At 43.0% G+C, this 25,732-nt stretch overlaps 2 protein-coding genes and 1 long non-coding RNA gene across 5 annotated transcripts in view; all 3 read left to right on the plus strand.

The window, feature by feature from the left end:
- The window catches only part of LOC137306359 (uncharacterized), a 70,113-nt gene extending 67,475 nt beyond the window's left edge, over window positions 1–2,638 (plus strand). Inside the window, exons 19-20 of the mRNA XM_067975512.1 lie at window positions 513–716; window positions 2,180–2,638. Of these exons, the coding sequence (XP_067831613.1) occupies window positions 513–716; window positions 2,180–2,273 (298 nt within the window). The 3' untranslated portion in view covers window positions 2,274–2,638. The remainder of the gene's footprint in view (window positions 1–512; window positions 717–2,179) is intronic.
- A 6,188-nt stretch (window positions 2,639–8,826) lies between these two features.
- LOC137306470 (uncharacterized) lies at window positions 8,827–12,525 on the plus strand. The gene is made up of 4 exons (XR_010958887.1): window positions 8,827–8,911; window positions 9,078–9,221; window positions 10,096–10,290; window positions 11,101–12,525. It is a non-coding gene; the product is annotated as an uncharacterized lncRNA (long non-coding RNA).
- Window positions 12,526–14,824: 2,299 nt separating this feature from the next.
- The window catches only part of LOC137306466 (solute carrier family 22 member 6-A-like), a 40,110-nt gene continuing 29,202 nt past the window's right edge, over window positions 14,825–25,732 (plus strand). The window contains exons 1-2 of one of the 3 annotated variants that reach the window (XM_067975704.1): window positions 14,825–14,971; window positions 22,523–23,402. In XM_067975704.1, the coding sequence (XP_067831805.1) occupies window positions 23,001–23,402 (402 nt within the window). In that variant the 5' untranslated portion in view covers window positions 14,825–14,971; window positions 22,523–23,000. The remainder of the gene's footprint in view (window positions 14,972–22,522; window positions 23,403–25,732) is intronic. The other 2 variants (XM_067975702.1, XM_067975703.1) reach the window with 2 other exon arrangements.

Below are 25,732 nucleotides of genomic sequence, written 5' to 3' on the forward strand. Positions count from 1 at the left end.
TCTGAGGTCACATGAATGAAGGCACTCCAACAAGCCAGGTGTGCACATTTACTGGAATGTCTGTAACAAATAGTCTCAATCTGATGTGGTATACAGTAAGCATCATTCCAGACAGACGCTTCATCTGAATTTTAATTCCCATTCCCAAACGCTGTATGTTGTAGATTTAATCCTTTGTGAGCTGAATTTAACTTAATAGCAAGATCTTGATAAAAAAAATACCCAAAACTCTTCTGAAGTCAAATAGTCAACGCTCTCGAACATAACAAGGGCTACATCTATGTTACAGTGAGAGGTGTGAACTATATCAGAGTGCTGCAATGAAGGATGTGGGGTATATCAAAGTGTTTACAGTTACAGGAGTTAGGGCATATTAGAGAGTGTCATACTGAAGAAAGTTGAACCATACCCCAGCAAAATTCAATAGCTTCATTTGACGAGAAAATGAAAAAAATTGTTTAATGGTGAAACGTTTCATCAACTTATGACTCTTTGTTTGTTTTCCCTTGCAGGCAGACAGGAATGGGACTCGTGAGTACGATGGCCCGGGTGGGAGCCATGGTAGCACCGGTTGTAAGGCTGATCGGTGATTATGTACCATTTCTACCAATGGCTACATACGGTGGAATGGCGATAATATCTGGAGTTGCTGCCTTTTTCCTATTAGAAACACTGAACGTTCCTTTACCAGACACTATTGAGGAAGTGGAAAGCAGGTTTGTAATTTCAAAAATTCACACTGATTCAGGGCTCAATTTAAAGAACAACAGCAATGATTTCAACATATTACAAAATAACAAGTCCTTAGGTCTGGGTACTCAACACAGTCTACAGTCATTTCAGTTCACTTCTGCACTTGTGGCCTTTGGAAAACTACTAAGAGGCAGGGTCACCCTATTACAGTAAAGCTATTGGTCCAACAGTTTAATTGTTTCCTTTCTCTTCCTTTAAGGAGGTGCCTGGTCTCTAACAGGTAATTTGCCACAGCAGCACGATAGCAACTGAGCAGAGTCTGTGGGGAATTGTAAGGTGCAGCTTGCATCCAGTCACTCCATGGGGCTGAATGTTCGTTCACTCTTGAAAATAGACCTCAAGCAAGACAGAGGTTGGGACTGTTAGTAACAGTACTACATGGCAGCAGCACACATAGCCTTACATAAAATCTACTCAAAGTATCATCATAATAACTTTTGGTCATTATTTTCTTGTTGAGAAACCAAAGAGAAAGGCCCAAGCTCATAGTACAGGACATCATCAGGGATGAAGAGTAAATATAAACTAATTGTATCGTAACACTTTATCAGATTGAAATGCCTCAAGCACTCCATTCAATGAATTACTTTTGGAGTGCAATGGCTGTTATGTAGGCAAAAATGACAACCATTCTGTGCTAGGAATGAAATGAAAAAAAGTTATGTTTTGATGGTGTTGGCTGAAGAAAGAGCATTGGTCAAAACACTAGGAGAACTTTTTGCTCTTCTTTGAATAATACCATGGTATCTTTTAGCTCTAGCTGAACAGGTAGACAGAGCCTTGGATTAACAGCACCTCTGACAGTGCTGGAGAAGAATGAATTACAACAGGAGCCTGTGCAAAGTATCAATCACAATACAGGGAGCATATGTGAGTTTACAAACAACAAAAGAGGAAAGTACTCACCATAGTAATGTTGGAGACACCAAAAAGGCTGTTATGGAGAGAGAGAAACTGGAGTCCAGAGATGAAAGACTATGAAGAACCAGCTGAGAATCTTGTCTCTAAATTGAGGAATCCTCACTAGGCCCTTGTTAGATAATATCAGAGAGGGAGACAATACACGTTTCTCTGCCCTGTCTCAGTGGGTTATAGCACTATCCAGGAAGGTCCTGGATTTAATGCATGGTCTCTTTTGAGATAACTAATCTCAACCAGTGCAGTAAGAGAAATGCTACTATTGGCCTCAGCAATCCCCAGGGTTTCCACTTGTCATCGCAATCCAGCTAACCCCTGCTGGAAAGTGTGTGGATGCGTAGATGTCTGGTGAGAAAAGGACTTTGCTTAGATGTGACGTTGACCTTGACACTTTATCTAGGTTCACAAATGGAGAACGGTCACTTCAGCGAGGGAAGAAAATTGGGCAATGAAAGAAAAGTTAAATGCTTTCTAAACATTGTTTGTTTTGTTATTTATTTATTTCCAGAGTAAAAAAAGGTGCTGAGAAAGAAAAGGAGCCAAAGGCCGATGAGATTCCACTGCAGAAAACACAAATATCACTGATGAAACAGACCGTTTAACCACATGCAGCTCATTCTCAACACACCATCAGCCCTCTGAGTGGCTATGTGATGACTGATGTTCTTCAACATATGTTCACCTCATCACAATGGGCCATTCAATAATACATTCTTAATCTGGAATATTTCTGATGATGGATAATATAATGTTATATGATACACTTCTTTCATGACACTTTTAATTCATCACTTCAAATTGCTCCCAGTACCACCACTATGAGCCTGTAACCACCAGTATTTCGAGCACCAGAATCTCTTGCAAGATCCCAGTATGTGTTCTAGATGCCAATTTTAATAAATAGTAATGTACTTTCTTTTAACGGTTATCAGTTTAATTGACTGCACATTAAAGTGACATCACCATAGTTTATGTGTGTAATTTCTCTTGTCTGTCACAAGATACAAGAAAAAACCTCTTGAATAGGCAATCCTTCTCTCACATCCAACCTCTCTCTCTTGCAAACTTTACAGTCTCTCTATTTTAACAATATTTCTCTGCTCACTGTGGCCCTAAACTTTCCTCTCTTATTCTTGCAAAGCTCCAAATATACCATTTTATATGCTCATCCTCTTCCCTGCAACCTCACTTTGTTAAAATCTAGATGCATCACATCATCTGCTACTCTAACTCATTCAAAACCTTAGAAGTGTAGACCTTCTCACCTTTCTCAGTTTTCCCTTCCTTCTATAATCTATGGTCTTTTAAAATTCTAATTGGCATTATCTAAGTGTCAGCCTTGGCTCAGAGGTTGCACTCTTGCCCCTGAGTCAGGAAGTCATGTGTTCAAGACCCACTCTGGGACGGCTGTGTCATGCTCCAGTACTGTTTATATAGTTTCTCCTGGGTTTCCACTGAAGTTATGGCAGAAGATTGGGAGAACTACAGAAGTTCCATGGCACTGTTTAGAGAAGTGCTTTTCTTGATGTATAATGACTTGGACTTGGGTGTACAGGGCATAATTTCAAAATTTGCAGATGACACAAAACTTGGAAGGGTAGTAAACAGTGAGGAGGATAGTGATAGACTTCAAGAGGATATAAACAGGCTGGTGGCATGGGCAGACACCTGGCAGATGAAATTTAACACAGAAAAATCATATCAAATCAAAAAACATAAAATTCTAACAGGACTAGACAGACTAGATGCAGGGAGGATGTTCCCGATGGCTGGGGAGTCCAGAACCAGGGGTCACAGTCTCAGGATACGGGATATGCCATTTAGAACCAAGATGAGGAGAAATTTCTTCACTCAGAGGGTGGTGAACCTGAGGAATTCTCTACCACAGAAGGCAGTGGAGGCCAAGTCATTAGATGTATTCAAGAAGGAGATAGATATATTTCTTAATGCTAAAGGGATCAAGGGATATGGGGAAAAAGCGGGAACAGGGTACTGAGTTAGACAATCAGCCATGATCATTTTGAATGGCACAGCAGGCCCGAAGGGCCGAATGGCCTACTTTTGCTCCTATTTTCTATGTTTCTATGTAAAAATGCGAAGTGATACACTGCGGTAGGAAGAACGAGGAGAGGCAATATAAACCAGAGGGCACAACTCTAAAAGGGGTACAGGAACAGAGAGATCTGGGTTTATATGTGCACAAATCGTTGAAGAGGTGGCAGGGCAGGTTGAGAAAGCAGTTAAAAAAGCATACAGGATCCTGGGCTTTATAAATAGAGGCACAGAGTACAAAAGTAAGGAAGTCATGATGAACCTTTATAAAACACTGGTTCGGCCACAACTGGAATATTGTGTCCAGTTCTGGGCACCACTCTTCAGGAAAGATGTGAAGGCCTTCGAGAGGGTGCAGAAAAGATTTACTAGAATGATTCCAGGGATGAGGGACTTTAGTTACGTGGATAGACTGGAGAAGATGGAGTTGTTCTCCTTGGAACAGAGACGGTGTGAGGCGATTTGATAGAGGTATTCAAAATCGTTAAGGGCCTAGTCATAGTAGATAGAGAGAAACTGTTCCCATTGGCGGAAGGATCAAGAACCAGAGGACATAGATTTAAGGTGATTGGCAGAAGAACCAAAGGTGACATGAGGAAAAACTGTTTTACACAGCGAGTGGTTAGGATCTGGAATGCACTGACCGTGGGGGTGGTGGAGGCAGATTCAATCATGGCCTTCAAAAGGGAACTGGATAAGTACTTCAAAGGAAAAAATTTGAAGGGCTACGGGGATAGGGTAGGGGAGTGGGACGAGCTGGATTGCTCTTGCGTAGAGCCGGCGCAGACTCGATGGGCCGAATGGGCTCCTTCCATGCTGTAACCTTTCTATGATTAAGATCTCCCAGTTTTCTAGCCAACCTGTTGACAGTGAATGGGTTAAAATCAATCTGTGGTTGCAATAAAGAGTACATGCAATGTTCTCATGCTGGACACCTGATGGAAAAGTTCTGAGACTAGATAAGCTAAGAACTGGAGCATGACACAGCAGTTAGCAGTTTCACGCCAAAAGCAGGTCATGCGAGATACTGCAGAACTAGACAGAGCTGGTTTAAGTCAGGTTTAGACTTCAATGGAGAGTAAAATCAGGCAAGGTGTAAAACCAGCTTTGTATCCGATCTCGACAGTTTCCTGATGGGTGGGTTAGGTTAAAATTCACCACGGGGGAGCAGGATAGCACGGGCCTCTTGCTCCTTTGCCAAAACCGATCACTATTCCAGAATCATTGTGAAAAGCAAAAATGACCCCTGACTTCTTTTCTCCACTACCAACTGTCTCCTTAAACCATTCTCCTCTGCTCCCTCCAACCTCATCCCTAATAACAAGTGCGAGGAGCTCATGACTTCTTTGTCACCAAGATAGAGACCATTTGTTTGGCTGCCTCTGATGTTTCCCCCCTTTCCCACCAGGCTAAACCTTGCCCCAGGAACCCTTGCCCTAGTCATCTCTCTCTAGATTTAATCCCATCTCCTTCAATGCTTTGTTCATCTTGTCCATGAGTCCACCTCCTGCTCCCTCAATCCTATTCCCACTAAATTGCTGAACACCCAACTACTCTTCCTGGCCCCCATGACAGCTAACATTATAAAAGTTTCTCTCTCCAAAGGTACTGTCCCTCTCCCTTTCAAAACCGCCATCATCAGCCTTCCCAAAAAAAACGAACTCTCGACCCCATCATCCTTGCAAACTACCACCACATCTCCAAACTCCCTTTCTTCTCCAAATTCCCTGGACATGTCGTTGCCTCCCAGATCCATGCCCACTTCTCTTGCAACTCCCTGTTTAAATCTGTCCAATCAGATTTCTGTCTCTCCCCCAGCACCAAAAAGACCTGATATAATATAATAATGAAATAACCATGAATGACATTCTCTCTGACTGTGAGCATGGTGCAGTATCCCTCCTTATTCACCTTGACCTGTCTACAGCTACACCATCTCCTCCAATGCCTTTCCTATATTGTCAAGCTTGGTGGAACTACCTTCGCTTGGTTCGATCATAGCCACGGGATCTCTATCAATGGCTTTGTTTCCCACACCCACACCATGACTTCAGGAGTCCCCCAAGGATCCATTATTTGCCCCCTCCACTTCCTCTTCATCATGCTGCCTCTTGGTGACATCATCTGCAGACATGGGATTAGCTTCCATATGCACACTGATGCTTCTCAGCTTTAACTCTGCACCACCCCTCTCAACCCCTCCACAGTCAGACGACTTGGATGAGCCCCAATTTCCTTCAGTTATTGCGAAGACCAAAGCCATCATCTTCGGCCCTTCCCACAAACTTTGTACACTTGCCACCAACTCCATCGTTCGCCCCAGCCATTGTTTCAGGCTGAACTTGACTGTTTGCAACCTCAATATCCTGTTCAACCTGAAGCACAGCTTCCGGCCTCATTTCCTCTCCATCACTAAGACTGCCTACCTTTGTTTCATCACCCACCTCTGCTCTTAACTCAGCCCATCTGCCGCTGAAATGCTCACCATGCCTTTATCACCTTCAAACAATGCTCTCCTGACCACTCTCCCATCCATCCTCCATAAACTTCAGTTCATCCAAATCTCTGCTGCCCATATCCTATCCGCCACCGTTCTCTTTGCCATCACCACTACCACTGCTGATTACATTGATATGCGGTTCTCTAACGTCTCAAATTTAAAATTCACACCCCTGTGTTTAAATGAATTTCTCCATGGGCCTGATCTGTAATCTTCTCCATCTCTACAACCCTATCCCCCACTGTAAATCTCTGCTCCTCTGACTCTGGCTTCTTCTGCATTCTTCCATCCCTTCATTCACCCCACCATTGGCAGCCGTGCCTTCAACCACCCTGGCCCTACGCTCTGGAATTTCTTTCCTAACCCCTCCGCCTCCCTTTGCTCCTTTAAAACCCTTCTTATGGCCCACCTCTTTGATCAAGCTTTTGGTCACTCATCCTACTATCTCCTCCTTTAGCTTGGCACCCAATTCTTTTCTTAAGCCTCTGTAAAGTTCCCTGGGACGTTCTTCTATAGCTACATAAAAGCAAGTTGTTGTTGTTGAAAAATCAAAATTTGACACTTCTCCAGGGCCGGCATAGTGGAAGGGACTGAAAACTAAAGCCTACCTACAAGAATCTCCGCAGGAGATTTGGAAGAGTAACAACAACACCTATGGTGCAAAGACAGAAAGGTAAGTATTACAGTAAGTATGGATAATTGAACTTATGGTTATAATCAGGTGCTAGTCAGGCATGTCAGAGCTGTGAGAAAGTGTAAGAAAGGTGTGACACCACCATGACAAAATGGTGACCCAGGAAGCAACTGTGACAAAAGGAAGAATGTGCCAGACTTTTAAGATATTGTAATTATAGAAGTTAGATGTTTGCACTTGTGCAGAGTATAAAACAAAATAAAAATCATGATGTAGAAGAAACCTCTACTTGTAGACTAATTCATAATAAAAGACCTTTAAGTATTCCCTCACTGAGGACAGCTACAGACTTTAAAATGAAGACTCAATTGCCTGCTGTGATGTTGATGATCATTTGAATGGAAAGAGTACATAAAACAGGTATGGCTGGAAAGCACATTTGCCATTATGAAAATGGCCTTCAGTATGCACTAGTGCTGCACTCAACCTTGGCAGATCTCAGAGTGAGTCAGGGTTTTTTCTCCAACCCCCATTTTTTTAAATTGAGAAACAGGGAAAGGTCATGTAGTGCAGAGTATCACAAATGTTAGAAAGAGGAGCAGAGATGATGTAAATCAAGGAGCGGTGGTCAGTGACGCCAAGCTTGGGGTTTATAGATTGTAGGAAGAAAGACAGGTAAGGAGTTCCACAATCCTTAAGTCCAATCTAATACAGTTCAAGTGAATTTCAGTCCCTTTTGGCCCCACCATCTATTATGGCTAAGGAACATAGGAACAGAAGGAGGCTATTCAGCCCCTTGAGCTTGTTCCACCATTCAATAGATCATGGCTGATCTGTATTTTAACTCCATTTATCCGCCATGGTTCCGTAATCCTTAATACCCTTGCCTAACAAAAATTTATCAATCTCAGTTTTGAAATTTTTAATTGACCCCCAGCCTCAACAGCTTTTGGGGGACAGGGTTCCAAAATTCCACTACCCTTTCTGTGAAGAAATACTTCCTGACATCACCCCTGAACAGCCTAGCTCAAATTTTAAGGTTATGCTCCCTTGTTCTGGACTCACCCACCAGAGGAAATAGTTTCTCTCTATTGACCCTATCAACTCCTTTTATCATTTTAAACACCTCAATTAGAGCCTCAATCTTCTATAGTCAAGGGAATACAAGCCTAGTCTATGCAACCTGTCCTCATAATTGAACCCTTTTCAGCTCCGGTATCATTCTGATGAATCTGCACTGCATCGCCTCCAAGGCCAATATATCCTTCCTGAGGTGCGGTGCCCAGAAATAAATGCAGTAGCCCAGATGGGGTCTAACTAGAGCTCCGTACAGCTATAACATAACTTCCCCTCTTTGTATTGCATACCTCGAGTTAAAGGCCGACATCCATTAGCCTTTTTAATTATTTTTTGTACCTGTCCACTAGCTTATAGTGATTTCTGTACTTGGACCCCTAAATCTCTCTGCTCATCCACAGTTCCTAGCTTCTCATCATTTAGAAAATACTCTGATCTATCTTTCTCAGGTCCAAAGTGGATGACCTCACACTTCCCCACATTAAACTCCATCTGCCAGTTTTTCCCACTCACCTAATCTATCAATGTCCCTTTGCAACTTTCTGCTCCCATCTACACTATTTACTGTGCCACCTAACTTAGTGTCATCAGCAAACTTAGATATACGACCCTCTATTCCTTCATTCATGTCATATATAAATATAGTGAAAACTTAAGACCTCAGTACAGATCCCTGGGGGACACCACTAGTCACATCCTTCCAATTTGAGTACATACCCATTATCCCAACTCTCTATCTCCTAACCAATTTCCTATCCAAGCCAATAGGTTGTCTCCAATTCCATGCACTCTCATTTTTGTTAACAGTCTCTTAGAAAATCTCAGTGACTATTAACATTGTTTTGTCTTCACTAATTGCATCAGTTCCATTCTTGTTTTGACAGTGGGACCTAGGAGTCTCTGAAACAGATGGCACAGTCTATCAACATAGCTGGCTTTCTGACAGGAGCCATAGTACTGGGCAGGCTTTCTGACAAGTAAGAATGTCCTGCTTTCATTATTATATTCACAAAGAGTGTGTTTTGGCCTGCAACTTTTCAGCAAGGCTGGGTGAAGCATTTACCACTTGTAATGTAACACTGTTAAACCTGTAATAGCAACGGTTTCTTTTCTTAATGTTTACCCTGTGTTTATTATTGTTAGGTACGGGCAGCAGGCACTTCTGCTCTGGTCCCACTTCCATTTGGCAGTCTCTGGAACATGCAGGGCTTTCTCCTCCTCATTCCCCTTGTTCTGCTTCTGGAGGTTTCTATGTGGGCTGGCACTGTCAGGGATTTTACTCCCTCAGTAAGTGAACTACTTCATTCATTTATTTTGTAGTTGCCTCTTAGGCCCAGAGCAAGAGTCACCTCAGGTACTCAAATCTTATAAGAAGGCCTTTAGATATTCTGACTGGGATGCATTTGAACCCAGCTGCCAGAGATAAGAGGTCAAGTGGTCCATCATAGTGCACCCATCCAGTCCTATTGGAAACCACTGTAAATCTTTGAAAGTTAGAATGGGTAAATTTCAACCCATTGCGTGGCCCTGGACCATACAGACTCTCCAGTGTAGCATGAAGCGATACAGAGCAGAAGGTTTCACGTTCGATCTGGTCTGTGCTGAAAAAAAAACATAGGAACATACAAAAATGATAGGCAGGAAAAGACCAGCTGACCCATCAAGCCTGGTCCACACTCATGATGGCTGGGGCATTATGACTAAACACTTCCTACCCCCGCAGCCATGTAAATAAAGGTAAATTAAAGTTTGTTTGGATGCTGTTGCGGATACAAACAGATTGAGGAAACTAGCGCAGGCTTTCTGGCCTATGGAGGGCAAAAATCAGTCACAGTCCCTACTCATGCTTGCTATCCAATGTCCCCTGCTAGAAAGTGTGACTCTGTGTATGTTTGTGTCTCCAGTATGTGGCTCTCTGTGTGTTGGGGGGACATCAGATGAACATAGGATCAAGCTCACCCATGATGTCTAACGTCATCAACTAACCTATCAATATTCATTGCCTTGGCTCATATATGATTAATGACCATTTGGGTGCAGTATTGGAAGGAGCTCCTACACAATCTGGTACCTTCAAGATAGAACCTGTGCTAACAATATGCTCTGTGTAGTGACGCAGTTTCCATTAAAAATACATGGGGGCCAATTTTTGTCTTTCCAGTTTCGCAGTGGACATCAGGGAATCTGGCAGAAATCAGTTGCCAGGTTTCCCTGGTTTAAGGTCCCATCCTATCCTCTGGTCAGGTCTGGGGAAGACATCTGAAGCTCCTGGAATGCTGATGTAGCTCTGAAAGAGCTCAAGAGGGTGGCAAAATTAAATTGCAAGGATGCAGAAGGGAAAAAACTCGCTACCACAGTAAGTGCTAATATTAAAAAATGTTTTACACTTACCTCACTTGGTACACTATGGAATTGGTGCAAGTAACCTCTTTACAGTGAAGATAATTGAATGACATTTCTTTCTATTGACATTCTTGGATTCCTCTCAAGATGTCACACTTCAGAGTGTTAAAATGATTAAAAAGAGAGAAATAACATAAGCGGAAGTGTTCAGATTAGTAGGTGGTTGTAAATTTCCAGCTCTGGTTCAGAAACCAGCATGAAAAAATTCAGGAGGGGGTGTGGGAGCAACTGATGGGGCCAAGAAGTGCACAACTGTGGGAAGGGTGTAGTGAGTAGTGCGGAAGAGTAGTTACAGGAGGCTTTGGAATACTTGTGATACAGAACTGGAGTCGAGGAGGGATGGAGTATTGAGGCAGTGTTTGGGGAAATTCAGATAGGGAGTACTTGGGGTGGGGACATGAGGTGGTGCGAATTCAGGTTAGTGGCTAACACACAGGAATATTTAGCAGATGGTAAATAGGGAGGGAGATCTTAGTATTTGTAAGGAGGGTAACGAGTATGGGAGTAGTGATTAGTTTGAGAGGGTGGGTATTAGGCCAGTGAGCTCGGAGGTGAGCGAGCAAAATGGAGGGTGCACAGTGGCTATTTAGAGACAGCTAGCCTTGGAGAAGTGAATAGACATAGAAACATAGAAAATAGGAGCAGGAGTAGGCCATTCGGCCCTTCGAACCTACTCCGCCATTCAATATGACCACGGCTGATCCTCTATCTCAATACCATATCCCCACTCTTTCCCCATACCCCTTGTTGCCTTTGTGTCTAGAAATCTATCTAGTAATAATTGGAACCTGGGCACTGGATACTGGCCAAGCAAGAAAAGATGCTGAAAAAGAAAAGGAGTCAAAGAGGGATGCAATTCCACCACAGGAAACATACATATCACTGATGAAATAGACCGTTTAACCACACGCTGCTCGTTATCATCACCTCTGAGCTGCTACGTGTTGACTGACATTTTATAATATAGATCCACCTTTCATACAATGACAGATTTTTAATCTGGAATATTTCTTATGCCAATACAGCATAGGAAAAAAAATCAGATTTCAGCCAACACACTTTAATGCTTTACCAGTGTACCTCATGACACTTTTAATTCATCAACTGAAATCGCTCCCACATTCAGTGGTAGAGTTGTAACCATCGGTATTTCACCTTCCCTTTATAAAATTCAATGTGAAAGAATTGCAGTTATACAGCTTATCACACCTCTGAAACGTCTTGAGATGCTTGACATACAATGAATTACTTTGAAGTCCAGTCACTGTTGTTAGACAGGCAAACTAAATAAAAATGTGTTGATCAGCCATAAGATGGATGACCAGTTAATTTGGTGGCATTGGCTCAGGGTGAACTGTTGGCCAGGACATTGGGAGAACTCCCTGCTCTTCTTTGAATACAGTCCCCACCACTTAAAACGTCCACGTTTAAAACAGGCATTTTGCTTATATCGATCAACGGCAGAGAAATGGAACAAGTGGACAAACTCAAATGTAAGCTGAACAATTTCAGAAGAATTTCAGTGATGAATTTAAAAGAAGATGTACCTTTGCTGCTGCCAACAGATATTACGGAAAACATGAAGAAACTCTGCAAACCAAACTCAGATTAAAGGAAAGCACTGTCATAATGCTACCCCATTACACCGGCCTTTGCATATAGCGGGCATATCGCGTTTGCGTGAATGTGCCCACCATAAGCGATGGGGACTGTAGTGCCACAGGACCTTTCATGTTCACCTGAACCCCAGACCATCACTTGTTTTAGCATTGCATCCAAAGAACGTTATTTCCAAATCTGCAGGAGTAATGCATTGGAGTGTCGACCTTGAGTACGTGCTTGAGTCCTGGAGTGCACTTGAACCCACAACCTTTGACTCAGAGACGGCAGAAAATCCAAGTTTAAGATTTATAATTGTAGTAAGTACTTTTAACAGTACAAATGGAGATGATATAAAAGTTTCACATGCCATTTTCTGAAACCCCAGTGACAAAACGGAACAAAAAATCAGTCTGATAAGAGTTATGTCTTAGTCCAAAATGATTTGTTCACAAAGCTCTGGGTACTCTTGCAAGACCCCAGTTTATGTTCAGGTGTCAATTTAAAGAACTGGTTTTGTAGATGTATTTCAATTGTCTATTTCATTAACTGCACATTAAAGGAAAATTAGGGATTATGCACACAAAAAGGTTATAAGGTGAAGATTCTTTTTTGCTTGTTTGTAAATGACTTTTAGCAAATATGATTCACGCTGCTCTTTATATTTAATAATGGAGCGTGGGCAAATTAGTGCGAATATCGCATTGCAGATCTGTAGAGACTGGCTGACAGCTCAACCCTGCCTGAGGCCAAAATAAAATGGGTGCCGTGACGTCCAGCTTTCAGAGATATTCACCACTGAAAGCAGGGATAGAGACAACTTTTGGAGATAGTATTCCTTGCCTCCAGACACATGTGCAGTAGTGTAATGGCACTCAGTAGTGTATTGGCACCTCTTTTATTTCTTATCTCTAACTGAATAGATTCTGTCCTTGACCCCTCCAGGACATTCTCTCTCTCCTGTACTGCAATATTCTCCTTAATCAATACTGCCACCCCCTCTCCTTTCTTTCCTTCCTTATCTGTGCTGAACACCTTGTATCCAGGAATATTTAGTACCCAATCCTGACTTTTTTTGAACCAGGTCTCCATTATCGCCACAACATCGTATTACCATGTGGCTATTTGCGCCTGCAGCTCACCAACCTTGTTTACCACGCTTCATGCATTTACACACATGCACTGCAAACCAGTCTTAGACTTTCTTGTACTCTCTCTTAGTCTGATCCCACCTAATACTGTAATATTACTTGCTCTAGTGCCATTTTTCTCCCCCAATCCTTCGTGCCCCTTGTTTCTCCTTTCCAATGCTACATCCTGGTGCCCATCCTCCCTGCCAAATTAGTTTAAACCCCTGCTCCCCCCACAACAGCACTAGCGAACCTCCCCATGAGGACACTGGTCCCAGCTCTGTTGAGGTACAACCTGTCCGGCCTATATAGGTCCCACCTTCCCCAGAACTGGTCCCAATGCCCCAGGAATCTAAAGCTCTCCCTCTTGCACCATCTCTCCAGCCACACATTCATCTGCTCTATACTCCTATTTCTATACTCACTAGCACATGGCACCGGGAATAATCGGGAGATTCCTACCTTTGAGGTCCTGCTTCTTAATATCTTTCCTAAGTCCTTAAAATCTGCCTGCAGGACCTTATCCCTCTTTCTACCTATGTCGTTGGTACCGATATAGACCACGACCTCTGGCTGTTCACCCTCCCCCCCCCAAGAATGTTCTGCAGCCGCTCAGTGACATCCTTGACCCTGGCATCAGGGAGGCAACATACCATCCTGGGAATCACTTCTGCGGCTGCAGAAACGCCTCTCTTTTTAAAAATTTGTTCATGGGATGTGGACGTCACTGGCAAGACCAGCATTTATTGCCCATCCCTAATTGCCCTTGAGAAGATGGTGGTGAGCCGCTGCAGTCCGTGTGGTGAAGGTTCTCCCACAGTGCTGTTAGGTAGGGAGTTCGAGGATTTTGACCCAGCGACGATGAAGGAACAGCAATATATTTCCAAGTCGGAATGGTGTGTGACTTGGAGGGGAACATGCAGGTGGTGTTGTTGCCATGTGCCTGCTGTCCTTGTCCATCTAGGTGGTAGAGGGTTTGGGAAGTGCTGTCAAAGAAGCCTTGGCGAGTTGGCAGTTGTCTGCTCCCCTAACTATAGAATCCCTTGTCATTATTGCTCTCCTGACCTGTCTCCTCCCCCCTCCCCGTACAGCTGAGCCATCCATGGTGCTGTGGACTTGGCTCTGGCTGCACTCCCCAGAGGAACCCTCTCCCTCACCAGTATTCAGAACTAAATACTGGTTAGAGAGGTCTCCTGCACTGCCTGCCTGGTCCTCCTTGTCTGTCTGGCAGTCTCCCAGAACCTCTTTGCCTGCACTCTCTTAAGCTGTAGGGTGACCACGTCCTGAAATGTGCTATCCAAGTAGCTCTCAGCCTCATGAATACACTGCAGTGATGCCAGCTGCTGCTCAGGCTCCGAAGCCCGGAGCTTAAGCTCCTCCAGCTGATGACACTTCCTGCACGGGAAACGTCCTGGAGTTCCCACAAGGCACAGGCCATGCATTCGACGGGTGTGAGCTGCCCTGCCATGGCTCGATTTATTAGAGTGTTTACTAAACTTAACAAAAATAAATTAAGCCTTAAAAAAACTCACCAGAAAAAGAAACACTATCCAGCTACCAGCCAATCAGCTCCTTCCCCTATTTATTTATAGTTTTATTAGTCTAGTTTATAAACTAATTTAAGTTTAATTTATGAACTTTCAACAGTTTTACGCTCCCAGCTTTTAATTTAATTTTACCCAATTCCCTAACTCAGAGGGAAAAAAGCTGCAATACTTACCAGCCAATCACCTACCTGCTGTCCTGTGACGTCAGTCCTTGTTTTTATTCTTGATTCCTGCCAACTGTCTCTGCAAGATCCGCCGCTCCCAGTCAGTTTAGGTTTTCGAACCTCAACTTTTATTTGAGTCCCTCTGCCGCCTCCGGTGCTCTTCTAGATCCGTCCCGCTGCCTCCGTTGCTTTGAGTGAGTTTAGGCCTTCGAGCCTCGACCTTTTTGAATCCCTCTGCCGCCTCTGGTGCTCTTCTAGGTCCGCTTCCGCCGCTTCCAGTGAATTGGTTGATGTTCTGCTCACTTTTATGTGGCAAGTGCTCCAGTTTGGACTTGTCTAGTTTGCCTGAGCTTGAGCTCAGTAGCTTCTCAATGATCTTTTACTCCAGAAGCACCTTTTGGAGTAACACAAAATGACACATGCATGGGAAGAACGAGCTCTCACTTTAATGGAATGATCTGCATTTTGAGAAATACACACTATCACAACGAGGATTTATTAATGATTTGGGCATAATGTTTTTTAGAAAGAAACTTCTGGTGAACAGAAGCCTTTAGGCATAGTCCAATCACAGACATGGAACCCTTTCTCCAACAGCCATGATTTCAGTTCTTGGTCAAAGTAACCTTTGACCCTGAGGCTCATTATGAGTAAATGGAGTCTTGCCTGTAATCTGTTTGAGGAATTCTTTCAGGTCCTTCTCAAGCATCTGAAGAGGACGTGAGCACCATAGGGGTTAAAAACACAGAATCCAAACCCTTTACCAGCTAGCCGTGCATCCATTCGTGCATTCTTAAAGAGGGCTAATCAGGAACAGTCGATACATGCTTGATTAATTTATTCCAATTTAAATATTATCAAAAATCTTGTTTTGGGTGTGCAATGAGTCAGCTGTCACAATGTAGTTGCTGGGTTTTACCACTAGGTGGCGATTTTGTGAACTCTCACCCTGTCGCCATCTGATGTGCTTATATTTACAATTGACAGCAGGCAACACCATGGGCTATTTACTGGTTCTTAAAGGAAATTACTGAGCACATGGACAAAAGGAATGGAGTAATGGACTTTCAATAAGATTTTGATAAAGTGACACATAGATGTTGCGAAGATTAAAGTCCATGATAGGTAAAGTGGTGGCATAATTAAAGGGATGCCTGAGCAACAAAATACAGAGTTCTGTAAAAGGATGTTTCTTGAATTAGCAAGATCTAACTAGTGGTGAGCCATGAAGGTCTCTTATCCACGTACATAAGTGATCTGGATGTGAGCATAGAAATTATATCAAAGTTTGCTGACAATACCAAACTGGAGGAATGGCAAACTGCAAGAATGCCTGCAAAAGGATATAGACAGGTTGATACGAGTGGGTAGATAAGTAGCAAATACAGTTCAATGTAAATACAAGGGGAAGGGCAGAGAATGGAAATATATCCTAAATGGTAAAATTCTTAATGAAACAGGCGAACAGAAATGTAGGGTCACAGACCTTTAGAAGCAGGATCGCAGGTGGAAAATCACAAAAACACAACAAATATGTATAGGGGGGGACATTGAATACAAAAGCATGAGATGGTAATGAATCTAAACAAGACATCAAGTCACAGTTTCAGTAGTCTACACCATTTTGGGCTTCATGCTAAGCTGTTGGAGGTGCACCTGGTATATGGTAGGATTCACACTGCTGGTTTTCCCTCACTTGGGTGAGATGTTAGACTTTGCTAAGCAACGTAACAAAAAAGTACAGTCAAATACCAACCCCACAGTCACATGGGTATAAGAAAAGTGTTACACCCTGGGAGGGGGCACAGGAACTGACTTTGGGTGGGGGGAGGGGGGGAAACGGTGGGTGCAACTGCTCAATGTTAGTATTGCAATGCACCCTGAAACTGAGATGAGATAAGGCAGACATTTGAAGATCTGTTAAGGGACTATAATACAATTATCTGTGAAAGTGTGTATTGAATTTGAACTCCTGAGTTGTAAGCTTTTCTCCTCTTCTGTTTCTTGGGCAGGTCCTTGTCACTCCAGCTTGTCCTGGCCAATTCTGATGACGGGTGATATTCAAAACATTAATCTACCTTACTATTTCAAATGCTGATCAGTCCATTATACATTCCCACTATTTTGTGCTTTTAATGAACCAGAAACATTTCTGACTTCACTGGCTTACAAAATGACAGTGCTGTCTAACAAATCGTAGAATAGAATCATAGAATGATACAGCACAGAAGGAGGCCATTCGGCCCATCATGCCTGTGCCAGCTCTTTGAAAGAGCAATCCAAGTCCCACTCCCTTGTTCTTTCCCCAAAGCTATGTAATTTTTTTCACTTCAAGTATTTATCCAACTCCCTTTTGCAAGTTATGATTGAATCTGCTTCCAACACCCTTTCAGGAAGTGCATTCCTCATGTCGCCTCTAGTTCTTTTGCCAATCACCTAAAAACTGTGTCCTCTGGTTACCGACCCTTCTGCCACTGGAAACAGTTTCTCCTTATTTACTCTATCAAAACCGTTCTTGATTTTGAGCACCTCTTTCAAATCTCCTCTTAACTTTCTCTGGTTTAAGGTGAACAACTCCACCTTCTCCAGTCTCTCCACATAGCTGAAGTCCCTCATCCCTGGTACTATTGTAGTAAATCTCTTCTGCACTCTCCCTAAGGCCTTGATAGCCTTCCTAAAGTGTGCCCAGAATTGGACACAATGCTTCAGCTGAAGTGTAACCAATGTTTTGTAAAGTCTTAGCATAACTTCCTTGCTTTTGTACTCTATGCCTCTATTTATAAAGCCAAGGATCCCGTATGCTTTTTTAATGGTCTTCTCAACTTATCCTCCTACCTTCAAAGATTTGTGTACATACACCCCTAGGTCTATCTGTTCCTGTACCTCCTTTAAAATTATACCATTTTGTTTATATTGCCTCTCCTCATTCTTTCTACCAAAACATATCATTTCACACTTCTCTGCGTTAAATTTCATCTGCTATGTGTCTGTCCATTTCACCAGTCTTTCTATATCCTCCTGAAGTCTATTACTATCCTCCTCATTGTTTATTACATTTCCAAGTTTCGTATCATCTGCAAACTTTGAAATTATGCCCAAGTCCAGGTCATTAATATATATCAAAAAGAGCAGTGGTCTTAATACCGGCCATTGGGGAACACCACTGTATACTTCCCTCCAGTCTGAAAAACAACCTTTCACCACTACTCTCTGCTTTCTGTCTCTTAGCCAATTTCGTATCCACGCTGCCACTGTCCCTTTAATCCCACAGACTTTAATTTTGCTAACAAATCTATTATCTGGTACTTTATCAAACGCCTTTCGAACGCTCATATACACAACATCAACCGCACTACCCTCATCAACTCTCCCCGTTACTTCATCAAAGAACTCAATCAAGTTAGTCAAACACGATTTGCCTTTAACAAGTCCATGCTGACTTTCACTTATTAGCCCAGTCTCTGTGAGCAATTACCCATGGGTGCTGCAAAAACATGGATTCATCTTTAGAATATTTGAAACCATTTGTCTTTTCAAATCACAGAAGCATCATTGTTGCTTTAATATTACTAGGTTACAATTAATGAGATAACCCAAAAAGGTCACATACCGAAATGACGCCCTCTGTTTTCTGAATGACAGTCATCTTCCTGTTGCCATGGGTGATGTCTGTATAAACAAGGAGGTTGTGCATCTGGGAGCATTGGGCAATGTAGGGCAAGTCAAGAGGTGAATCTGAGAAAAGATTAAAATATTGATTAAACATTCTCGCCACAGTAAGAACCAGAGACTTAGTGATTTAAGCCACTGCCTGGTGTGGTACCAGAAGGTCCCAAGTCTGATCCCTGGTCTGTGGTGAGTTAGCTGGACTCAGCTGGGACATTAGTTGGGATGCTACAATTAGCCCTTTCAAAATAGTCCCTGGTTTTGAGATGGGGGAAAATCAGCCTGTATTCCCACATCTGAATGCTATCTAGTGACCTCCACTGGAGAGATTGTGTGTGGTCATCAAATGGGGACAGGGTTGGGCTCAGCTGTGATGTCTTCTAAGGTTGATCAACCTTAGAACACTCACTGTTCATATGAAGAAAAATTGCTGCTTGTGTTAGGTACTGTAGAACCGTACTCCCAACGTCTTCAGGAGAGTAGAGAAAACAGAAAGCTGGTGAAGTTCACTTAAGGCAAGTGAGTTAGTGATAAGTAATCATAGTTGGAAGCTAAACATTTAACCATTTGAGACACTCGGAGCTCACTAGAGAACTGGCCAGCTCCATGTAAGGATTCATTATGGAAACAGCAGGCTATTTTGTTTGAGAGTAGATTGGATTAATCTGCTCTCAAACGGAGTAGATTGGATTACATATGATTGTCCTTATCACAAGCCCTGGTACCCTGTCAGCATTATTACTAAAGCAATAATACATCTTTTTTTTGTTTTTTTTGGGCGGTGGGGGGGGGGGGGGGGGAAACTGAGAAATCTAGGGAAGATGAGCTAAATCAAGTGGTCATGGTTGGGGGACACCAAGCTTGAGGTTTAAAAGCCTGGAAACTATATGAGAAGGTTCGGTCATCCCAATACTTAGTTGGAGGAAATTTTTGCTCATCCAGTACTGGATGTCGGACAAGCAGTGTGACAAATCAGAGACAGTGGAGGGGTCGAGGGAGGTGGTGGTGAGCAAGAGCTGGGTGTTGTTGGCGTACGTGTGGAACCTGACGTATTTTAGGATGATGTCACTGAGGGGCAACATGTAGATGAGAAATAGGAGGGCGGGCCAAGAATAGATCCTTCGGGGACTCCAAAGTCGGGAGCGGGAGCGAGAAGAGTAGCCATTGCAGGTGGTTCTCTGGATATGACTGGATAGTTAAGAATGGAATCAAGAGAGCGCAGTCCTACCCAGCTGGATGACAGAGGAGAGGCATTGGAGGAGGATGGCATGGTCAACCGTGTCAAAAGCTGCAGGCAGGTCGAGATGGATGAGGAGTGATAGTTTACCACAGTCACAGTCTCACAGGATGTCATTTGTGACTTTGATAAGGTCCGTTTCAGTACTGTGGCAGGGGTGGAAACCTGATTGGAGGGATTCAAACATGGAGTTGCGGGGAAGATGGGCATGAATTTAGGAGGCGACAACACATTCAAGGACATTGGAGAGGAAAGGGAGTTTGGCAATGGGGCGGTAGTTTGCAAGGACAGAGGGATCAAGGGTGGTTTTTTTAAAGTGGGGGGGGGGAGTGATGACGGCAGATTTGAACAGGAGAGCAAGATCCGATTGTGCTTTCTGTGGTCCAGCCAGATCTGGCAATGACTGGCTAAACCAGATGTCTGCCATTCATGTCTGCGACCTTTGGACTTAAGGGAGCAGAGATGAGGGTCATACCAGGGGTAACGACCAGGATGAGAGAAAATAATGGTTTTAATGGAGACAAGGCCATCAAAGGTGAAGGTGAAGGTATGAATGAGCAGATCAGTAGCTGCAGAAATGTCGTGGTAAATAGAGGGCCAAAGGCTAGACAGCTGGGAATTTGAAAGTGCCGTTGTAAGTGATTTGGGGGATTGTTTCTCCCAGGGTGAACACAGAAGGACGTGGAAGTGGGATGTGGGTGGAGAGAGAGACAAGGAAGTGATCAGAGATGGCCTTATCCGTGATTGACACGATGGGAGCAGACAGGCCATGTGAGATGGCAAGGTCGAGGGAATGAAAGTGAAAGAAATTAACAACATTCGTGCAGCTTTTGTTAACACTGTTGACTCCCACTAAGTTTGCTGAATTTACAGCATAAGGAATATGGTGAGTAAGTGGGTTTACTCGAGTTAGGTGTGCCTCCAATCCTTGCATTGTCCCAAGATATTGCTGGCATCGCCAGATGATTGCCCATGGCAGTAGAGATGTCCAAATCCAAGTTGCTTGCCATAAAAAGGACAGTCAGCCAGGCATGCACTCGTATGGTTCTCCAGTGTCTCAAATACAATGAATTGTTCAACAATTTTTCCCACTGAATTGACAATTCAGAATATGAAATCAGCTGATCAATATGCGATACATCTGGTGTTGAATCAACAATTATTGAAAAAAGACTTGGCTTGTTGTAGCTCTCTGGCGATTGTGTTTTTAACTTTCTGCCCCATCTATTCAATCAATTTCTACCACCTAGAAGGACAAGGGCAGCAGGCACATGGGAACAAAACCACCTGCACGTTCCCCTCCAAGTCAAACACCATCCCAACTTGGAAATATATGGCCGTTCCTTCATCGTCGCTGCGTCAAAATCCTGGAACTCCCTTCCTAACAGCACTGTGGGAGAACCGTCACCACACGGACTGCAGCGGTTCAAGAAGGCAGCTCACCACCACCTTCTCAAAGGCAATTAGGGATGGGCAATAAATGCCGGCCTCGCCAGCGACGCCCACATCCCATGAATGAATAAAAAATACCTGATGACAGATAGGAGGACTTATTTGTGACAAATTGATCTATCAACTCCAAAATCTCCAAATAGTTTCAATTGTTTGGTGAACTAACAGCTGATCTTGACCACGGAATGGGTGTCTGCGCTCACTTAAGAACTTGATCATTGCCACCAAATGCTTAAGAACATCTCTCGAGTACTGACATTCTGACTAAAACTGCCGAGCTAGATCTGCATTCAGTGTACCTGTTACCTTTGCACGCCGAATCCATGGCAATATAGTTTTGGTGTTCCAAGCTTTTCTCATGTTCAGAAAACCACTCAGGGTGTTTCCAGTTGCTGAACCCTTCGGTAAAGGTGTGTGCTCTACTTGCTGAAAAAAGTTTGCAGGTAAATCAGTAAATATTTCCAGCAGGGGGCGAGTAAATAAGCCACTCTCATGTAACAACTTCACTGATGTACAGCCAACATGAAAATAGATCTTTGGATACCATCAGAGTCTTCCCTGCAACCACCCGAGCACAAGAAGAGAAATTTTATATGTTTTTATCTTGTCAAATAGCTGAACGCTCAGCAATCCAAAAACTCCACAATGCAGGATGACTGGTAAATCAATCTGCTAAGACAATATTTCTTTTACCATCACTTGACCTCAACTCGTCCTCTTCCTGAGAGTCATCTGCCACCCAGTCTTGCACATCTGCATTAGGCCTCTTTTGTACAATACATTCTGAAGCCTGTCTATTGTCAGAAGAGCCATCTACCATCCAGGTTTATTGTTGTCTTCGATCAGCTGATTTCATATTCTGAATTACCAATTCAGAGGGAAAAATTGTTGAACAGTTCATTGGATTTGAGACACTGGAGAACCATACAAGTGCATGCCTGGCCATTTGTCCTTTCTATGGCAAGTAACTTGGATTTGGACATCTCTACTGCCATGGGCAATTATCTGACGATGCCAGCAATATGATGGGACAATGCAATGGATTGGAGGCACACCCAACTCAAATAAACCCATTTACTCACTATCTTCCTTCTGCTGTAAATTCAGCAAACTTAGTGGCAGTCAACAGTGTTAACAAAAGCTGCACGAATGTTGTTAATTTCTTTCACTTCCTGTTGTCATATTCACAGCCACCCCCTTGACCTTGCCATCTCACATGGCCTGTATACTCCCATCGTGTCAGTCACAGATAAGGCCATCTCTGATCACTTCCTTGCCTCTCCAAAAGAATTTTGCTTCTCCAGCTTCTTGAAGTATTGGTTTATTTTTGGGATCTTCCCCAGCAAAGCCACTCCTTTCATCTCCCTTTCTTGATTCTGCTTTCTCTTAGCACTGCCACTTACATAAGGGAGGTTGCTGAAGGAATCCATACTGGAATTTTATTAACAGTGACTACAATATCAATCCTCTAGCAACTGGAGCTGCAGATATTGAAGAATCCCATTACCCGGGTGAAACTTAAGCGAGGTTTAAACAGGTTGCTTCAGGGCCGAATAGGACGTGCGTTGTAGGTTAAAATGATGTCCGCCTATGGGGCCCGTGCGTTCATGTGGTCCTGATATTTCCACAGCCTTTCTACCATGGAATTCAATTCTTTTTTAAAGAAAAGATTGCCATTAAACCCAAGTTTAGTCATTTAAAGTTAAGAATTAACATTATCACCAGATTAAACAGTACTTAATGTTTCTACTAATCTTCAGTACAGCCAAAGACATACAGTCTCTCCATCAGTAAGTCTGTCAGTGAACAACCTCGGACCTTAACAGCCACTCTGCAAGTAACGATCTCTTCAGCTGTATTCCGCAGCCATGGGCTTTGCTGATATCCTGGAGACTGTTGGAAGTGTGGAAAAATTCCAAATCATCCATATTCTTTTGATGATATTCCCAACTTTATTTATGCCGAGTCACAACCTGCTTCAGAACTTTGTGGCTGCTGTACCCGATCACCATTGTAGGATCCATCTGGAAGCGAATGGCTCGAGGTACAATAATGTTACAGGCAAGCTGCAGACAGAGAAGCTTCTCCGGGTTTTCATCCCTCTGGACCAGAAGCAGCAGCCGGAGAAATGCCATGTGTATTCCTCACCTCAGTGGCACCTTCTAGATCTCAACAAGATGCAGCAAAATAGGACTGATTACAACACACAGATGTGCTCTGATGGGTGGACGTATGACGACTCCGAGTTTAAAGCTACAGTAGTTAGTGAGGTACGACTGAGACTGTCTATTTTACTTAACACTGCATTTCAACAACATTGTGTATAACATGGAACTGAAGGAGGTTCTATAAAGGACTGTCCATACACTCGGAAAATCTTACATCCAAGAAGAGTGTTCAGTTCAAACTGGTAGATGGCTTTAAGATACAGATAGGCCATGATCTAATTGAATGGAGGAACAGGCTCAAGGGGCTGAATGGCCTACTCCTGTTCCTATGTTCCAAACACTAAGGCACTAAGAAACGACAGGTTAAAATGAATGGAAAGGAAACCCAAGATGCAGGCATGAGTCTGCAGGCAAATAAGGGATTAGATCCAATGAATGCAGTTCTCTACAGTCATTGCCAGTTAGGTGTGCCAATGCCTGCTGATATGAATTGTGGCATCTTGGCAGATGTGGCCGCTGGCCACTGTTCATCCTGGCAAGCCTTCATCGAAAGCATGACATACTGAAGGGCTACGTATTGTCACAAATGCTGTCTTTCAGATGCGATGTTAAACTGAGGCCCCTTCTGCCTGTTCAGATGGATGTAAAAGATGCCGCTGAACTATTCTGGAAATAGAGCAGGGAGTTTGCCTGGTGTCCTGGCCAACATTCCTTCCTCAATCAACATCACCAAAAGAGATTATTTAGTCATTTAACTCATTTGCTGTTTGCTGGGCCTTCTGTGTACAAATTGAATGCCATGTTTTCCAGTATGACAGTGACTGCACTTCAGAAGTAATTCTTCGGCTGGAAAGCACTTTGGATCATTCTGAAGACATGAACGGCACTATTTAAATGCAAGTTCTTCTTTCTTAATTCAGCTAAATGAACAGATTAAGCCATCTATGTACCCTTTCACTGGTTGCCATGGCTTGTTTGGAATTTCATGACAATTGAATTCTAAAATAATTTACTGTCATAAATATAACTAAACAATCATTTGTTCAAAAATAGTTTGATTCAAATTACATCTGCATCAAATTCTCAAACCAACACTTTGAATTGTCCTCAGAACGTTTATATTGAATGTGGCTGGGAATTTTTTTTTTAACTGCTGCTGGCTTTAAACTCCTTATGTAGTGTGAATGGATTTAAAGGGAAAGCCACCAAGCTAAACAACATACTACATTTTTGTCACAGGTCCTGTAACATAGCAGCAAATGTGTGAGCAGCAAAATCCCACAAAATGGCACCGGAAATAAATGTCCCAGTAATCTGATTTTGGTGGTATTGCTTGAGGGAAGAATGTTGACCATCATACCTGAAGAACTCTTTTATGTCCACCTGAACTGGCACACAAGACCTCAGTTTAATGCCACATTGAACCCATAACCTTCTGACTGAGAAACAAGAGTGTTATTAACTAAGCCAAGCTGACATTTCAGAAAAACTGGACCACAGACATTATCAGTATAAAATTCCCCTCCGGGTATAACAACTTCTTCTGCTATAACTTCCCCTTCAGGATTAACACTCCTGCTGGTATAACACTCCCCTCTTGTATAACAATCCCACCTTGTATAACTCTCCCCCTCTAGTTGGTATCATTCTGCACTTCACCGACATTAGCTCAGACTCCCCTTTTAAGTAAACTATAAACATACTCTATGCTTCTGTAATGTGGCTATTGGCCAATAATGGCTGAGGAATGGAATTGTCTACGGTGTAAAAAGGATCATTTATTACCACATATGAGAGTGAAATCCAACGCATGATTCTACTCCCGTCTCCCATGGGCAAAAACTGTGGCAGATGGAGATTAATGTGGGGGAGTATGAGGTCACCACTCAGGATCGAAGAAAGACAAACTGGAATATTTTTTAAATTGTGAGAGACTAGGACGTGAGGAGGAGTAAAGGGATTTGGGTGTTAACGTGCACAAGTCACTAAAAGCTAGTACACAGTACAAAATGTAATCAAAAGACTAATGCAATGTTGGCTTTTATCTCAAGGGGGGCTGGAATAAAAAGGGGAGGAAGTTATGCTTCAGTTGTACAGAGCCTTGGTCAAACCACATCTGGAGTACTGCATTCAGTTCTAGGCACCGCATCTCAGGAAGGATATACTGGCCTTGGCGGGGATACAATGTGTTCATTGTGTGATTTATATCAATGAGTGTTAATTGTATTCAGGTGGTAGGTATCAATTGGGGGCTCTCTTGTATCGTTTTTATAGGAGAGCTTATCTAGGGTATGGTGTGTGTGTAAGGGGAATCTCTACGAATAAAGGCTTGAAAACAACTAAAGACCAGGCTGTAGTATTCTATCCTTCACCACTTGGCTGTCCAATTAGAAAACAGTGCATATTCACCAGAACGATACTGGGCTTAAAGG

The sequence above is a fragment of the Heptranchias perlo genome, chromosome 43, assembly GCF_035084215.1.
Source record: "Heptranchias perlo isolate sHepPer1 chromosome 43, sHepPer1.hap1, whole genome shotgun sequence".
Classification (NCBI taxonomy): Eukaryota; Metazoa; Chordata; class Chondrichthyes; order Hexanchiformes; family Hexanchidae; genus Heptranchias; species Heptranchias perlo.